Source organism: Rhea americana, unplaced genomic scaffold, assembly GCF_003343005.1.
Source record: "Rhea americana isolate MKP2758 unplaced genomic scaffold, rheAme1 scaffold_71, whole genome shotgun sequence".
Taxonomy (NCBI): Eukaryota; Metazoa; Chordata; class Aves; order Rheiformes; family Rheidae; genus Rhea; species Rhea americana.
In genome coordinates this window covers 2,271,940-2,285,416 of record NW_028186879.1, presented here as the reverse complement: position 1 = coordinate 2,285,416, position 13,477 = coordinate 2,271,940, and the positions used below count along the sequence as shown (strand labels likewise).

Below are 13,477 nucleotides of genomic sequence, written 5' to 3'. Positions count from 1 at the left end.
ATTCCTGTTCTTCTTTAGGTCATGGCAACCAAAAAGACTTGATTTGAGTGGGGTGTTGTAGAGAGCATTAAGATACTCGAAGTGATGGAAAAGAGAGAAAAAGAACATCACAATAAAATAAATTTACAGAGAAAATGTTAAGGTGTTTATGTATATAGATAGACGGGGGATGTTTTTTAATGAGAACCGAAGCACTAAAAATGCTTTGAAGATCTGACTCAGAAATTCATGTTGAAGACTGACTTTTATTGAAGAATAAAAGTCTCAGTACAATACAATAAGAGAAATTTGAGTGGAATTGTGGCTGGACAATGCTCATACTGCAGAAAAATAGACCTTAATAGAATCAATGTGTAACTATGAATAGGTTTTAGATACAGAGGCTTTAGTATGTCAAAGCTATGCTGGAAATTGATTGCTCTTTTGATTTAGAGCACCAATGAGATGCAGGGGTTGGCAGGAAGTAAACTGCATTTAGAGATCTGCTCTAGTATTAAAACAAACAAAAAAATACTTTATGGGAGGTGCCTATTCTTCTGTTTGGCTTCCACATCTAAAGGGCTGACAAGCAGAGATGCAGATGTCCAGTGAGCAAAATGTACACTAGGGCCCTTTAGGGAGAGATGCTAAATTTATGCCTTTAAGGGGCACATTTTTATCTAATTCTTGAGAATAATTGTTTGCACATAAGTAGTGTTAATTTCAAAAAAAAAAAAAAAAAAAGTTAATCTTACATAGCTATGGTTCTTCAAGGTCTTGTCTGTGTGATTTTTTTGGTCTCTAGAAGTGAGTTATTTCATGGCTTTCTTCCCTGACAACTGGAGTAAGGTAGAATGTATACTTTGAACAAAGTTTACTCCTAAAAATTTTCATTTGAATTATCTTGGGATTCAGAATTAAGAAGGAAATGGAGGAATAGTTACATCTGCTTCACCCTCTGTTTCCTAGGATGAGAGACAAATTAGGCCCAAGTGAAAAATGCTGCTAGTCACTTACATTCTATATCAGCACATCTATTTACAAGGGCAGCGAGTTCTGCCCAGGCAACTGCATGAAGAACTGCAGTTAGCGTAAGGCAGGTATCTACCTTAGAGGACATCAGGATAAACTCTCCACATTCAGCTGTGTAACTCAGATCCAGATGTTGCAAAAGTTTCATCTTATGTTTTGAAATAATAATTCTTGATCTAAAGCTTCAGTTGCAAGTAAGGAAATAAAAAACATGGAGCTTGTGTGAGCGACTTTAGAAATCTGATGAGACATCCAGTTGGGTTTTTATTTGTGTGCTTTAAAGATACTGACTTGAGGATACCAATATGACTAAAGCCCTGTTTTAACTGGGCTATTCTACTAGAGAGCTGATGAAATTACATATCTTAAGTAATGTTTGTTAAGAATATACCCTTTTGGCTTTTGAACCAGTCCTCTTTTTTTTTTTCCTTAATGTTTCCTTTATATGTATATTTATGTGCCACTAGCATGAAATTATTTCTTAAATCCAACTTGTGCATGTCATGGAAGCTGTTATGAAGTTCTTACTAACTAGTAACTGGAAAATTTGTAGTGTTCTCTAATAGTTTCAACTATTACTTCAGGTGGTTTTGCATAACTGATAAAAATAATCAAAAAAAAGTAAAATGAGTTGATGTTAAAGTTGCTGAAAACTGCAGACAGATTTTGTTGTTGCTTTATAACTGAACCAAAGGAAATTTCTTTGTCTACATTTGAAGAAAAGGCAAGAGAGGATTTACAACAGCAAAATTCACTCACCTACTTATTTTTTTCCCCAAAACTTTGTTTTCAATGTTGCCTTTTATTCAAGTCATAAAGGATGTTTTTTAAATACCAAGAATTTGACAAGGATTTTTGAGCACTTTCTATCTCTCATTTAAGGTGTGGTCTATACCACGTACATTATGAAGATAGGATAAAGATAGGAAAAAGTTGTCCAGTCCATAGGGCACAAATATGGGAGCTTTGTTTCCAGCTTTGCCATTAACCTGCTGTGAGATGAAGTGGGCAGACCATGGACTATTTATACTTCTACTTGCCCTTCCACCCTACTTACGCATTATATATTTAGACTGAGAACTTGAGAGAAGAGTTACACTTCTTTTATAGTAGGGCTTCAGTTTCAGTGGGACCTTTGGGTGCTCTGTCATAGCGGTGTAATGGTGTAACAGACAACTGTGCCTTAGGATGTAGTTGCTTAAAATCATTGAGGTAGACTGCTAATAACGTATATCCAAGTTACCTTATGTTGAAGTGCATTAGCAATGCGACACACTGTTGTGGATCTATTTGAGTATAGAATAGTACAAGAATTGGTAGTAATGTAGTCTGTRTTCACATGTCCCAGAAAGACAAATTTACAAATTTGCAATCATGATATAACTTCTGTTTTAAAATATTTTTTCCTCCCTCATAAGGCTTTGGCAGCTCAACTACATCCGGGTTTAACTTCAGCAATCCTGGCATCACAGCATCGGCTGGCCTGACGTTTGGGGTTTCTAATCCTGCATCTGCAGGCTTTGGGACAGGAGGGCAACTTCTTCAGCTGAAGAAACCCCCAGCTGGAAACAAGAGAGGGAAAAGATAGGCACCCTTGTAGGGAGAGAGAAGTGAATCAACTTTGTTCATCTGTAAAGTCTATTTTTCTAGATTTGATGCATTAATTAAATTGCATCCCATGAGATTTATATATATAAAAAAAAATTTTTGCTACTTTTCCCTAGTCTGAAATATGAAACGTAATCCTATTGAACAGCTATTTTCCTGTGAATAGATACCCATTTATGTATTTTTATTTTTGGCCCTAGTTTTAGAAGTGTTCTATACTGCATTATTAAAGAATCTTGTAAAACCATCTATTTAACCTATTGCTAGTAGCAGAATATTTTTTTGTTAATAAGCTTTATACCATATGGATATATGCATATTTGTTTTTTTTTTTTTGTACAGATAAAATATATTCTAGTACAAATACTAGAGTTCATATATTCTGTTCTTGGATATGGCCTTTAAATCTACTTCAGGGTGTTTTTGTGTATATGGATGTAAATATATACAGTACAGTGCACACATTTGTGTGTATGTATGTGTATATATATATATGTATAAAATAAAAACATGTGCAAACCTTGCCCCATAGACAGATCTCCTTTTTTTGTGTGTGTTCACTTTCTCCATATTGTTTTGTGATGCCACATCTTGATGTTCGTAGGAGTTTCAAATAACGGGTCCCAGGCTGCGTTTTCACTGCACCTTGTGCTTTGTTGTTTAAGACCAGTTGAAATACAATGTTTACTAGGTCATTAACTTTGGTAAATAGTGCTTAGTAGCCCCCCTCCCTTTTTTTCCTCCTCATCATTTTTTCTTTACCCATTTAGCAGCCAGACACAGACATTTCCCAGGTAGACAAAATCAAGCAGTTTAGGACTTTCTCCTGTGCTTAACAGCAGGGCAATGCTGCATTTCAGTTGAAAGCTCAGGATTCTGCAGGACCTGTTTGCAAGCAGAGAGCTGTCAAGCTTGATGGGCTTTTCTCTGCGGTTGGAGGGGACAGGCTAAACTAAGGTTTTCTTTAGAGTAAGTTGTTACAAAACAAGAGTTGATTCACTAGCTTTTAGTCACTGCTACTAGCCTTGATTTAGAAGCAGTTGTATATCAGCCCCCAATGTGAGGTGTAGTGCAGTAAGTTGCTGCTAAAGAATAGAGGAAAATGATGTAATTTGAGGGTTAAGCTATTGTGACAATAAAGCATGAATCTTGCATATCATGTCTTAGCTTAGTGTGCTGCATTTTCAATTCAGTGTGCGTTAGAGATGGCTGGAAAACATCTTGGAGATATTGCCTTATGTGAGATAGATAATAGGTCAATTAAATCTTTGCAAATAAAGATATCAATTAGTGTAAACAGGGAATTTTGGAGCTGAGTGTTGGTTTTATATAGAAGATGTTTTGTATATAACATGCATCAAATGAATGTTCACAATTGTCTTCACAAAAGCACCTTTTTTCTAAAAACAGTTCTAATGCTTTTTTTTTTCCTAGTACCATGTCAGTTGTTTTCTATTGTTAGTGTTGTTATACCATTTTTCTATGTTCCAATAGTGATGTTTGCATTCAGCAGTGATCGCCCTTTGACAAATATGCATTTTTGTCATGTAATCTGGTAAAAACAAGTAAGGGAAACTGAGCACGGAATTCTTTACTTTTGTATGTTTTTTGCTTTTTTTTTTTTTTTTTGAACTTAGGAAGGAATATAATGTTGTGGGGTTTTTTGACTGAGAAAATTAGAAGTTCAGTTTATTTTGATTTCAACTTCTTGGGCTGCAGTCAAGACCCTACCGTTTGTATTTTTGTCAATGCTTTTTTTAATAGTTAATGTTAAACCACTGGACTTTCTTGTAATGTATTAATTTGTGAAACTAATTCTAAATGTGTATTTTTTTCCACATGTGCAACTTATCATTGTGTATACAATAAAATGTTAATGCTGTGATCCTTGTAATACATATTTGCCTGTTTGAAAGATCATTTCTCGCTGCTGTAATTCTCCTATGTTATAGCTGTCCCAAAATGGAGTCACTATGAAAACATACTGGCTGAAGTGTAAAATTGTCTATACTGAAATAATGTAAAATTCTTGCTGAAATTAGGGGTTTGATCTCTGGATTGCATGGGGTGGGGGGGGAGGAGGATATTGTGGTTTTATCTATCATCTCTATCACTGCACTGTAAAAATGTGGATCATGCTGTAATATAACAGCAGTGAAAATGGCCTTTGTCCTTTTGAGTGTTGTGCATCAGAAAGTTAATTTCAGAACTTTCTTTCTGCTTTGATGCAACAGTTATCCCTAATTTAGCCCGAGTGCAAAGTGATCACATAATAGAACAGTCATGTGCTTAAAGTGTACCAACTGAAATGTTAAAATGGCTTTTGAAATAATTTGTGCTCTTGGAATGTTACTTTGTTTCATTTTTTTTTTTTTAAGTTAAAGCATTTAATATGATTGGACTGCAAAATACAAATACCCTTAAGGAGCAACTTACTTTTCCACAAGATGTTAACATTATCAAAAAAAAAAAAAAAGGCTGAATGTAAACACCATGAAATTGAAATCAGTTCTGGATTATTTGCCTTTTTTTTTCTTTAGCAAGTAAGTGTACCAGAGGAAGATTGAAGTCATACTTTGTAACAAAATGTCTAGATAGGTGGGGTGTGGTACTCTTATTAGTTAAAACCTTGCTGAGTGGCTGTGGTACAAACTGATTTTGTGACCTATTTCCATTTCCAGAAGTAACCTATTTTTTTCCGCTGTGTCTGACTACAATATATGTAATGAGGTACGACAGAGTTAGGTCCTTGCTTCGTGAACCTCTTACATCTTGGTTCAGCATCTTAAAATTTTATTTCCCTCTCATTTTGCCTATCTTCCTGGCAAGTTGACTAGCTATGTAGTCTAGCACACTCATTCAGAGATTGGGAGGGAGGAGGTTGAAGTAAGGGGGAGTTGGACAGAGTTTTATGAATTGTCCTCACCACTGGGCTTTGAAATCTCCAACTGTACCCCAGGCACCTGCATATTCATATCATGGCTGTATTTTGAACCTAAATTGTTTTTTTAAATAAAATAAAGTTCCAGAATACAGTGTGGTGGCTCTCTTCCTCTTTATCAACAGTGATGATTCTTTGTGTTTTGTCTTCTCGCATGTTAATRGTAGAAATAATCTAGCATCAATTGTGTCAGCTCTTACCAGTTTACAGGTTCTAGCATCTGTGTGCACTCTATCAGTAGAAGATATGAAACAAACCACTTCTGGGTTTACAGCAAGGAATTAGGAGCAATTATTTGTATAGAAAAATATGTTAATATTGCAGAGTGTAAATCCACTGTGTGTTATACAAGTTTGTTTTCCTAAAATTTTTATTCAGGTTTATAAGAACAAAAAGCTGGCTAGGAAATATATTGCTGGCAGCTTTTGTGTCTAGCTTTTAAGAGTAGTTGCTGTTTAGCAGTTTCCCTTTCCCCTTCTCATGGCTGATTTCTCCTGACATTGGTGGATGGTTACAGGTATCACAGTAACAGATTTTTTTTCAACTTTTCATAAAAATCAGCAGTTGGGCTTGGGGAGTGGAGTGAGACCAGGCTCTGGTCTGCAACTCTTCTGGGAGGCAGCACTTGCTCAYTTTGCCATCAGCCCAGCTGTAACATACCACCTCCTGCCTAATGAGCCAGGTATGTTCCTTAAAAAAGGAGGATGGAGGTGGTGAGTGGGGAGAAATGTGGGGATTGGTTAGGGGATGTGAACACCAGGCTTCCTACTGGGCATGGATGCTTTGTTCTGATTCGTTTGGGATCACTTTTCCTGAACTCAACATGGAATACTTGCATGGTGAAATGTAGAGTGGAATGTTGTGTTCGCATAGTCCCAGGTCAACTGAATTTGTAATATGAATTTTGTATTGGTAGACAGTGTTCAGTTGGTACAGATAATTATAGGAGTTTCATTTTCTAGGTGTGTGGGTTTTTTTTTTTTTTTTCATCAGATTTACAATACCTTTGTAGTAGAATGTTGCGTTCACCAGGTGGCAGGAGACTCTCAGTTTTGTACTGTCAAAAACCATCACTGCAGAATCCTTGGAGACATCATCATGCAGGATGTTGCCTTTTGTGTCCAGTCATTCAYATTTTCTTACACCTTTTTCTAAGGTAATAAGATTTTAATAGATTATGCCTATATTGGTATAATCATTCTGAGCCACTGCCGTTTCATTAAAGTGCTTTTCTAACCTATCCTTAAGAATTTAATCTTCATAGCCCCTCTCTGCAGCTGTAAGTAGCAACGAGATAAATGAATGCGCTGGTTGTTACTTCAGCTTTAGTATTTTTCCAAAGAATGGTTTTCTTTATTTTAGGTGTAAAGCTATTATAACTTAATCATAACCTGTTCATAGCAAGTTTAGAAGTTTCTGCAATTTTCTAAGAAAGCTTTTGGGTTGATCTTAGTTATGTGTGGGCATAGGCCTGTCTCTACTAGGGTAACAGGTCAATTCTATTGAGTGCTTGCATAGAAAACTTGGAATAATGTACTCCTGTTCTAAATAGGTCAATGACTGCACAGTCAAAAAATGTTCTTGTTTGTTCAATAAGGGTCTTAGATTGATGGATTTCCCTCTTTCTTTTCAATCCAGGTATCACTGTACGGCATATACTTGGACAGCACAAGGACAGCAGCATCCTAGAAAGTAGTACAATTGCTTCCAAAATCCATTTCTGATTAGAGGTTGGCATATATCTCCTGGGCAAGAAACTGCTTGTTAGGTATATGTATTTAATGTGGCATATTGTGAGACCAGGATTCTGACTTTTTAAAAAATTCTGGTCACAAATCAAGCTAGAGTGATCAGATTTTGATGAAGTGCGGTGTTTAACAGTAAAAAAGTGAAAGAATATAGACTTGGCAAATACTTAAAATCAACTATCTGTTCATTATATTGAACTTAATTCTGAAAAAATGTTGCATACTCTTAAGAGGAGTTGGATGAAACCTTGGAAAAAGTATTGCACGGATCATGTACAGTTTGGTAGCAAAAGCTAACTCAACTCTGTAGTTAGGTGCTTAAGTAAAAGCTGAAAAACTCTTGATAACCTCTAGTTGTCACTAACGTTGACAGGATTTCTTGCCTGTTTGAACCACCTGCATTTCTTTGTCAGCCTGCCTATAAAGGAATCCAACTTTGGGGCATAAACACTTTTGCTGCTGTCCTGTTCTATCCCGGATAAGACAAAGTACACAGGATAAAGGAGTCTTCATCAAAGCAGTTCATCTCTCCAAAAGGCATGGCACGTATGCTGTTRCTATGGGTGCTAATGCTGTGCAGATGCAATAGCAGTGAGAGTAGTGAGTCGGGTGGCATTGCGGCAGTCAGCAGCAGTGGGGTCAGGTACCCACCTCTCTGCTGGAGGTGGGCAGTGAAAGTACCTGTGTCCTTCCAGAGCATCTGTGTTACTCTTGYGTGTGACTGTGTGGCACAGCTTCCCCACGGGTTGCTTTGGTGCTGTTGAGAAGCTCTAAGGCAAAAGAAATCCTTAGATAAGATCACAGGCTCAGAGAGATGCATGGTGATATAGCATTCCAGCAGGGACAGAAATAGTGGCGTTAAAAAACAGGAAGCTTTGCAGAATGACAGAACGATGGATTTATCTTTTAAAGTCAATACCGAGAATGGARAAGGGGGGAAAAACTTTTCAAAATAAATATATAAATTGCTAGGTTATGCCATTTTTAAGGTAAGTCATATTTCACCTCGGTTATAGAAGTCAAGTAAAATAGCAATGGTACAAGTAGATAGCAGTCTTTATTTGCTTTGTAAACAGTATAAGAAAATCATTTTTTATCTAGCAAATGTTCTTATACGTATTATTAAATTTCCACACTAAGTTGCTACTTGCTGGTCTGTGCTACTTACCCCATGAAAAACCCCAAACTGCAAATTAAGCTGTAATAAGTGCTCTTGAACCATACCAAGAGGAAAACTGCTATGTTCTGTACTGGAGCTGATGAGTCATCTTGCACAGGCTGCAGACTGGGGCRATTGCTGTATAGTGATACTAGTTTTACATTTTGTGCCTTGCTGCTGTAAAATTGTTTTCCACTATGGCGTTGAGGTGATCAACAGTAAAATTCTGGTGTGAAACTATTTTTAYGGTTCTCTACCTATAATTGATAAAATGTTCATGCTTTATGCTTACTTTGGGATAAACTAGAATGTAAAAATTAAAAGTTGCTGTATTTAGTTAAAAAAAAGTTTCTAATCATGATACCTTGCCAAACTGCCCAGTCTCACTGGGAAGACAAACTGGAAAGATTGATTTAGCCTGTAACAACTAATTCTTCCTCTCTCTCCATGTAAAATACTATATATAAAGTTTAGCTCAGTTGATTAGWGTGTGGTGCTGCTAATGCCAAGGTCATGGGTTCAGTCCCCTACGGCCTATGCTGAGGGTTGGACTAGATGACCTCCAGAGGTCCCTTCCAACCTTACCGTTCTATGATTCTAAGATTTCTAAGATATATAAATCCTGAGCTCAGATTCATTCCTCTTTTTGCTAGTGGCTGGAATGATTGGATACAGCAGAAATAATCATTCTGTTAGGAAACTCTGTTTTTCAGTTTGAAGACGTGCACATCTGCCTTGCATCCAGACTCTCATGCTCTAACAGCGGTCTGTGGTGTCTGCAGTTAGGGGGAGTCCAAAAAATCAGTGTGTGAAGACTGCAGAGTTTTATTGATCACAACTGAGTAGTTAGACAACACTAACAAACTCCCTAAAGCCCCGAGCCAACATGCACTGGGCTGAGTGTCAAAACTGGGGGATGTTTTCTGGGAAAGTTGTGGCATTCTCCTTACGGGTTTAGAGGGAGATGTCCCTAAGCCTGTAGAGATGCTGCTGCCAGGTCACCTCACCCCCTTCAGCCGTTAACTTGGTTATTGGAGCCAGTGGTGCGTTCTGGAGCCAGACGCTCCACGCTGGAGGCGTCTGGATGGACGGTGATAAGGCAGCGCTGGCTCTGAGAGCGCGCACTGATAGCAGGAGCCGCGTGTTAGCGTGTCGACGGCCCTGCTCCCCGAGCGGCCGCGGCAGGGTCGCTGCCCTGCCCAGGAGGAGCACGGTACCTTCACATCATCCTGTGCTAAGTTGTTTCCTTTGCCTTTTCTGTGAGACCCTTTGGATCATCTTGTTCTAATTATTTTCCAGGAAATAAGAGCCCATAAAAGAAAGCCTTTCTGTTATGAATACATGTGTATTTGAAAATGTAGATATTAAATATGTTCCCCAAGCAGGAATAACCAAAAAAAAAAACAAAACAAGCTTATTCCAACGCCACAATGTGAGCAGCAGTTTGGGCTTTCCAAATATACGGGGGGTATTTAAATAGTGCTTCCATAGGCAGAGCTAGGTTAACATAAAAGATAGTTTATAACCAGTGCTGTAGTAGAAGAGAGGGAAGCCCTAGTAATTTAAGCTTATATATTCTGGTAACCATCCTCCTTCTGGGAGCAGGGTGAGTATAACCTGTTGAGAAGGACTACACTCTTCATTACAGCAGTTCTCAGTACCAAAACTGTAGCTATGCTGTTTCAATAGTCCTACCCTTCCCACTAACTGCACATGGGGGCAGCAAGGCGTTGTTTTATCGGCAGAGAAATACGGCTTTACCTGAGAAGCAACTTTGCTAGAAGAAACGTATGCTAATGTATGTTACACAGTGATTTCTGACTCCAAGATGCTTGCAAGGTAGGGTTTTTTTTGTGTTTTTTTTTTTAAAGTAAACATTTCTGTAAGTAAACTCCTACGTACTCAGCTTGGATTTTGGATTTAAATTCATTCCATGGTTTTGCATTACCAGCAAGAGGATTCTGTGCTGATGAAACACAAATTGCAGTGAAATCCAGCTCTTGCGATAAACGTGCCCTGGCTTTTAAATGCCGAGTGAGCTAAACAGTCAGAATGTGCTGATTAAATGTAGCTTTCCCTGGGGAGAAGGAAAGGTTTCAGGTTCCAGGTTTTAATTTAAAATCTGGATTTGTTGTAACATTGCATCCACAACTGAAGAAGCAAAGTAATTCYTGAATTCAGATTTTCAAGGTTTCTGGTGAGGTTGCAAAATTGTTTAAAAGTAGTGATGTAGTGTAGTGATCTAGTGGTGGATTATACGAGGTAAACGTAAGGAGAAAGTCACATAAATGTGCCTGYTAGGTGTCCAGTGCTGGGCAATAGAAAGTAGGTAGTCTCACTTATACCCAAGCTTCCTCTAATTTTTCCCTTCCTGCCCAGAAAGTGCCTGGTGCAGCCAGCCCAGACTAATGTTTGTGGTACCTCACTGTGACCGGTTTCTCAGATTAAACCCTTGTGGTGTACCCTTGATTCTGCTGTTGAACAGGAGCTGCTAAGGAGCAATAAATAAATAAAGTGCTTTTGTATTATCTCTCTTTATGTCTTTTTTTTTCTTTTCTGTAGAAACATTTGAATTTGCAAGGAGGCTTCCAAGAGCTTAAGCAAATTAGGAAAGCAAAGCATTTTTTTTGCTCTGAGAAATTCCCACGTGTAGGACTGTCCTTTTAGTAATAGCAGTAGTAACAAAATAGCTAAAATCCCTTGAAGTTGTTATAACAAGCAGAGTACCTGTCCATGCAATCGCTGCATGAATTTGCAAGGTAAGATGATAACCGCGCTCAGAGGCACCAAAGTGACGGTGACAACTGCCCGGGAGCAGACTTGCCCATAACAGTTAGCAGTCGAGCAGCGCGCCGGCCCTCTAACCGTGCCTCGGCTCCCCGCCTGTGCCCGCAGGTGTGCAGGCAGGATGCTCGCAGCTGAGAGCTGGTTCCGATGTCCTATAAAGCCGAGAGGTTGGCTCGTAAATGCGCTCGGCCCCTAAACTGCTGCGCAGGCTCCCAGCTGCCACCGTTCGCAGTTTCGAATGGTAAAACCAAGGTGGAAAATGCATGTTCTCTTTATCATTTTCCGATAGTTAACAGAAGCAGTTTTAACACTTCTTATTTTTCCTAATTCAAGGAAAAAGTTTTTTCAGGAAACAGAACTGTTTAAGGATAGCATATGAGTTCTTTAAATGAATGCAAAATGAAACTGTGTTTTCTTGCAATCCTGCTTTTGTCTTGAGAAGGCTGAGGAAAATTTTTGCTGAGCCAAAGTCCACAGAATAGCATAACTGGTAGCAAAACTCCGGAGATTTTTTTGAAAAGGTAGATAAAGATGAAATAGGTAACTATTAAAACTTTTAAATTATGTGCTCGTTACTGGATATGTCTGACATTTTAAAAATCTTTACCCACTCTAACGCATGTATAACACTGCAATTGCATCTAAGCTGCTGAGCTGGATGGGAACCAATGGGCTCAGTGCCTTGCAGGATTTGGGGTCTTAATGGATTTAGTTTGCATGGAAAGAGATAGAGTTAATGTTACAAAATTGCTAGACGTGTGAGTAAATTAAACTTGAGGAGCAAGAATGACTGTTAAATCACTCTTGTATTCTCACACTTCCACTCTTTATGGAAGTGCATTAAACYTTTAAGAGTGCAGATATCTGATCAGCTTGAAAAGACACCTAAAGGAAAATTCTTTGCTAATTAGTCTGTATTACTAAATTGTAAAGCACTCTGCAAGTGCTGTAGAATCAACAAATATTTGAAGTTTTACACAAGCATGACGAGGAACGCGAGCGCTGCTGTCCCTGGTTTTAGAGACACGAGACAAGCTGGAGTACGCCAAGTACCTTYCACAGGTAACTCTACAAGGGCGCGCGTGTTGGAAGGTGCTCGTTATTTTGGTGTGAGCAAGGTTGTTTACTGAGAACGTGTACGGGCTAGAGAGCWAGGTTAAAAACGGAGCATCTTTTAATATTCTGTTATTCCTATGTAAAGATCACCTTACTGCGCRTGCGTGGAGCTGACTACTCAAAGGATAGGGCTGGGAAAGTATTTTGCTTGTCGTGCTTTTTTTATTATGAATACGTGAGTTTAAAGGAAAGGGTCTTGCAGCGAGATTTGCAACGGCTCAAGGCGCTGGGCAGAGGGACGCTGCAGCGAAGCGCCGGCTGTCCGGCCCCTCTCGGRCCAGTGCCCCATCCCTCGCCGTGCCTGGAGCGCGACGCCGTCGCGGGGACGCGCGGCTGGGCCGAGCGCCTCTGCGCTTGGCAGGAGAGACACGGGGCCTGTCCTGCTGCGGTCCCCTTCTTCGTCCCCTTCCCTTCTCCGGTCCCAGAGCTCGTGCGAAGGTCGGCTGCTCCGCGTGGTGCTGGCGCAGTGCTGCAAGGAAGCCACGGGGGCAAAACGCGATTGCTTGCGCTGTGATTTGACCAGAAGAGGCTGATACCACTGTGAAAGCCTGCAGCTGCCTGAGAGAGGCTGAAAGGGGGGAGAGCAAGAGAGAGATGAAAAGGGAAAGTGTGAAACTAATATGGTATTAGTTAAAGATGATAATTGGGGGGAAAGAAAAGAAGAAGAAGAAAAGGTGAAGGAACCAGAGGAGTATAATTTTGCACCTGTTTTCATTGCAGGGAAGCACCCCAGCAGCAGAAAGAATTCAAAAACAGAGTGTCTTCATTTTTTCTGCTTTTTCCTGCCTCTATTAAAAGAAGCGTTTTTGCTTGCTCTAAGAGCCCAGACGTCTTGACCAACCTTGTGAAAGGAGGAATAACCTCAGGCAGCATCGTGCCTCGATGCTTTAGCGACGGTGAGGTGTTTGCAGGAGTGTCTCTGCGCCCTCTGACTTTTAAGAAGTTGGAAAGGGAAAGGGGAAATTACAAGCGCCTTCACAGCAGCAGCACAAGCAGAGCTGGGGGCTGGAGGGCAGAGCAGAGGCACGGCCTAGCTATAGCTATTTAAGAATATATATGCTGTATATAATACGTTTTTCTTTTTATTTCTTTTTTTTTCTTTTTTTT

The 13,477-nt window shown here is 39.3% G+C and overlaps 2 protein-coding genes across 3 annotated transcripts in view; both read left to right on the top strand.

Annotated features, from left to right (window-relative positions):
• NUP58 (nucleoporin 58) overlaps positions 1–5,650 on the top strand; it is a 37,417-nt gene extending 31,767 nt beyond the window's left edge. For both annotated transcript variants that reach the window (XM_085321775.1, XM_085321774.1), the window contains exon 16: positions 2,430–5,650. In XM_085321775.1, coding sequence (XP_085177901.1) covers positions 2,430–2,599 — 170 coding nt within the window. In that variant the 3' untranslated portion in view covers positions 2,600–5,650. The remainder of the gene's footprint in view (positions 1–2,429) is intronic.
• Positions 5,651–12,237: 6,587 nt separating this feature from the next.
• Positions 12,238–13,477, top strand: part of SHISA2 (shisa family member 2) — a 6,931-nt gene continuing 5,691 nt past the window's right edge. Inside the window, exon 1 of the mRNA XM_085321793.1 lies at positions 12,238–12,316. Within this exon, the coding sequence (XP_085177919.1) occupies positions 12,238–12,316 (79 nt within the window). The remainder of the gene's footprint in view (positions 12,317–13,477) is intronic.